We start from the raw sequence: 4,345 nt of genomic DNA, 5'->3' as shown, positions 1-4,345 counted from the left end.
TTTTAAGATGGAATATTTTAAATTACCTACACTGATTTGCTTGTTCAATTCATATGTGGCAATCATTACGGCAACCTCAGTAGTGTGTGCTCTGTTCAAGAATGATAGAATACAAGATAGCGCCCATCTGAGTGGATTTTTGAGAATAATTTTTGTGTGACGTCACACTGTAGTTGCGAGAGAGAAATGTCAAAATACGAACAAAAATGCAAGAACAAGAAGAAGTTTTGCTTTTTGCGTAAGCATGTTGCACAAGTATGACGTTATACAAACAGCCATTCTGTCAAATACACTGAGTGTGGAATAGCGGAACGAGATGGGCGCCACCTTTGTTCTCTACTTCGTGTGCTCTGTTAGGAAATGAACATGCGGAGCAATTATTAGAGGTATTGCCATCCCAGAGAGCTTTGCTTCACATTCGAAATTCGTGCTCCCTTATTTTCATTGTGACGCATTTCAATGTTGATTCTTTTACTTTTAGTTGGCTTTGCTTTTAGTTTTCGCTCAATTTAATTTTTATAATTAAAAAAAAATAATAAAAAACGTTTGAAATAAAGTGAAGAATAAAATTTTTTGATTTGATTACTAAGCAAATGTACAGTGACGAACAAAAGTATTGGCACCGTGAATTTTTCGCCATATATGCTAAGTTTTTTATTCTAATTTATTTTCGATAATTTTTTATAAAAATATAGTTCATTTTACACCAGAAAACGTAATAATAAAATCTCTATACTTTGTGCAAAACTCAGGAAAATTCTTTAAATTTGCACACTAATTTGCAACTTTTTATTCAGATTTTTTAAAAAAATTCAAAGTACGCAGTTTTATAGCCTATTCTAATTTAGTATAACAAAGTGCAAGTTTAAAGTTAAAATCGCGTTGATTTTTGGCAATTTTTTTAATGGAAGGTGTTGCTCATTTTCTCCATACAAAAAATAATTGTCGAATTACTTTGTATGGAAGAACTTGCGTGAAAAAAAATTACCAAAATCGATGCGATTTTCTAGCGACCTTAAACTTACACTTTCTTATACTAAATTTGAATGGGCTATAAAACTGCGTACTTAGAATTTTTCTAAAAAATCGGAATAAAAAGTTGCAAATTAGTGTGCAAATTTTAAGGAATAATCCTGAGTTTTGCACAAAGTTTAGAGATTTTATTATTATGTTTTCTGGTGTAGAATGAACAATATTTTTATAAAAAGTTATCGAAAATAAATTAGAATAAAGAACTTTGCATATATTGCGAAAAATTCACTGTGCCAATACTTCTGTTCGACACTGTATATTTTTCGGCTTTTGCAAATTAAATAAGTTCTATGCAGGTTAAAAAAAAAACGAGGACATGTATGTTATATGGTGTATAGAAATATCCCTTTGCCCTCACAGTACCACTTTTAGTGTGGGCAATAATGATATTTTTCAAATAAGACAGATCAGAATATGCGCCCTCTGGAAAAACAATACCTGTAATTATTGTACCATGGTTTTCTACAAAAACACGCTTGCATCTCAATTGTTTTCAACGAACTAAGCGAATAAACTAAATGCACACGCTAAAATAAATGACAGTTTCTTTTTCTTCATTTCGTTTTTGATTTTTGATAAATTATCTCATTTCTACTTAATTTATTGACATATTTTACATTTTATAATAAGCCGTAAATTACGATAATTTCGATTCTGAAGGTTTAAGTATTTTTGTTGAAAATACTGTTTGTTTCTTAGTATTTAACAGTTAAAAAAATCTTACTACACTGATGAAAATGTATTTCTACACATTATATATACTCACATTGCAAATATAGCTTTCTCGGTGATGCCCATTAGAGCACTTGCTATGGCTAAAACGAATCCAAATAGGCCAAAGTAGATGTGCAGTGGCATATAAGCGACCTTAAGCGTCTGCCGCCAGCCTGGTGCTAAATAAGCTGTAAATCCTGCCACATATTGCAAACCGAAAACGATAACAGCACCGAGTCCCAACCAGGAGTGCAGGGAATACATGTTTGGTATTGGTGGATCAACCAGATTGTGCGAATCGAAGACAGTTATCAGAGCAATGACAGTCAATACAAAGGCGATCAAATGAATGCTGGCGTGTGATATTTTTAGGGTCTTCTTGCTCACGTTGCGGAAGCCACGATATACCAGAATAGCTGAAAACAAGTATACAATTTTAATAAGGATTATATTCAATAAATATTTGGATTACGTTTTCAAGCAAATATAAATAAATGCTCTTATTGCATATTATTTGCATGCAATAATTAACCTTAAAAGCAATACGTATGATACATAAACTGAGAAAAAAAGTAAGTGCGCCTGGGCCACACTGGAGAAGTGAAACTTACGTTACATAAATATATATTTTGTCTCATAACTACGGTGACCATATTAACCAACGTAAAATAAAGGACTTTTTTTCAAAATGATAAAAGTACCTTATCCATATCTTAATTTAAATCAAACATTTACTAGTACATTATATTATCTAATTGTACAAGTTTCCCTTATTCAAAGTCACTGTAAACGGGGTTTTAACCGATTTCGCAAAATTAAACCCAGTCCTTATCTCTTGGTGCCATGTGTTTCTCATAATTCATACAACACGACGAAGCCAGCACACAGTGGTTTAAAATTGGAACTTGATGTTCGTAATTCACTAGAGCCCCATTTTTGAACCTATTGGATTACTCTTTTTTATGGAAGCTTATAAAATTAGTAAGAGTGCAGAAAAAGTAGCAATTTTAAAGAATATCGATTCTCTTTTTTCAGTTAATAAATTTACATAATGAAACCTAATTTAAATCAATTGTAGGGTTCCTCCAAAATGAAGAATAAATTACAAGAAAAATTGGAAATGTTATAAAAAAATTTCACCGAAATTTAAAAAATTTTAATTTTTAGAAAAATTTTGGGTATGCAGTTTTATAGACCATTAAATTGTAGTATAATGAAATGAAAGTTGCAAGTGGCTAAGGTATTGCGTGATTTTTAATAATTTTTTTTTTCGCTAACACTTCAAGCACATCTGCATGCGAAATGGGAAATAAGTGCGTTTGTTTTATTAATAAAAATCAACGGGAACTCTTAGACACTTGCACCTTGCTCTTTATTACAATAAAATTTAATGATATATTAAACTGCATATCCCAATTTTTTACTAAAAACCAAAAAAAAAATTAGTTTTGTTGAACATTTTTTATAACATTTGTGACTTTTTTTCGTTTTGGGAGAACCGAACAATTGTTTTCAACTAGTTTTGTAACATTTATTAGCTGGAAAGTAGAATACATTTTCTTCAAAATTGCTACTTTTTCTGCACTTTGCACTAAAAAATTTAAAATAAAAATTCACAAATCAGGCTCAACTGAACACTTGCAAATTTTATAAGCTTTCATTAAAAAAAAAATTAAGGCTCCAGTGAATTATGAACACTAAATGCCAGTTTTGAAACTCAGCGTGCAACACGTACTGGGCCCAACTTTCCCTTTTCTTTTGAGAATTTTACTCGAAGTATGTATATTAATTTTTCTATCAGTAATAGCAATGATTCGTGGTTTATAGATTGTACAAAGATTACCGATTAAATAGCAACCCTTAAGAGAGGTGCGAAACAAACTGGCGAAGGTTTTCATTATATTTTATAAGGGACATTTTTATTATTTTATATTCTCTGTTCAAAAATTTACCTCTGAAAAATCCACAGCTGATTTAAAGGACAGATTAAGAAATAAAGGACAAAATGCGTTCTTTATTTCGAAAAAAATTGTAAAGGACAGAGGGTTAAAATCAAGGACTGTCCTTTAAAATAAAGGACGGATGGTCACCGTACTCATAACCAATATACGTACAAACACATGTACATACATACATATGCACATCTGCTTTTGCTTAAGGTTATATTTTTGTTATTTTTTCTATCTAGATCCCTGACTCTACCCCTGTTCGTTCTAATAACATTTATGTTATTCTGTTTTCCTTTATCTTCATTTTTATCTTTATACTATATCGATAACAAAATCGATGAAAAATTCGATAGCAAAATCGATAACAATATTGGTAGCAAAATCTATTAGAAACTCGATAAAAATATCCATAACAAAATCGACAAAAATATTGATAAAAATAATCATAACAAAATCGACAAAAATATCGATAACAAAATCTATAAAAATATCCATAACAAAATCGATAAAAAATCGATAAATATCGATAATAAAATCGATAACAACATCGACAAATATCGATAACAAAATTGATAAATATCAACAACAGAATCGATAAAAATATCGATAACAAAATCAATAAAAATATCCATAACAAAATCGATAAATAT

The 4,345-nt window shown here is 30.2% G+C and overlaps 1 protein-coding gene across 1 annotated transcript in view; it reads right to left on the bottom strand.

Moving 5' to 3' along the window:
* Positions 1-2,214, bottom strand: part of LOC108370590 (cytochrome b reductase 1) — a gene marked incomplete at its 5' end in the record, with an annotated part of 3,371 nt that extends 1,157 nt beyond the window's left edge. The window contains one exon of the mRNA XM_017625938.1: positions 1,799-2,214. Coding sequence (XP_017481427.1) covers positions 1,799-2,214 — 416 coding nt within the window. The remainder of the gene's footprint in view (positions 1-1,798) is intronic.
* Between the last annotated feature and the right edge of the window lie 2,131 nt (positions 2,215-4,345).

This window comes from Rhagoletis zephyria, unplaced genomic scaffold, assembly GCF_001687245.7.
Source record: "Rhagoletis zephyria isolate East Lansing unplaced genomic scaffold, Rhagoletis_zephyria_1.1 Rzeph_scaffold_04332, whole genome shotgun sequence".
In the NCBI taxonomy this organism is placed as follows: Eukaryota; Metazoa; Arthropoda; class Insecta; order Diptera; family Tephritidae; genus Rhagoletis; species Rhagoletis zephyria.
The sequence above is the reverse complement of the archived record's forward strand: the minus strand, read 5'-3'. Positions and strand labels throughout refer to the sequence as shown.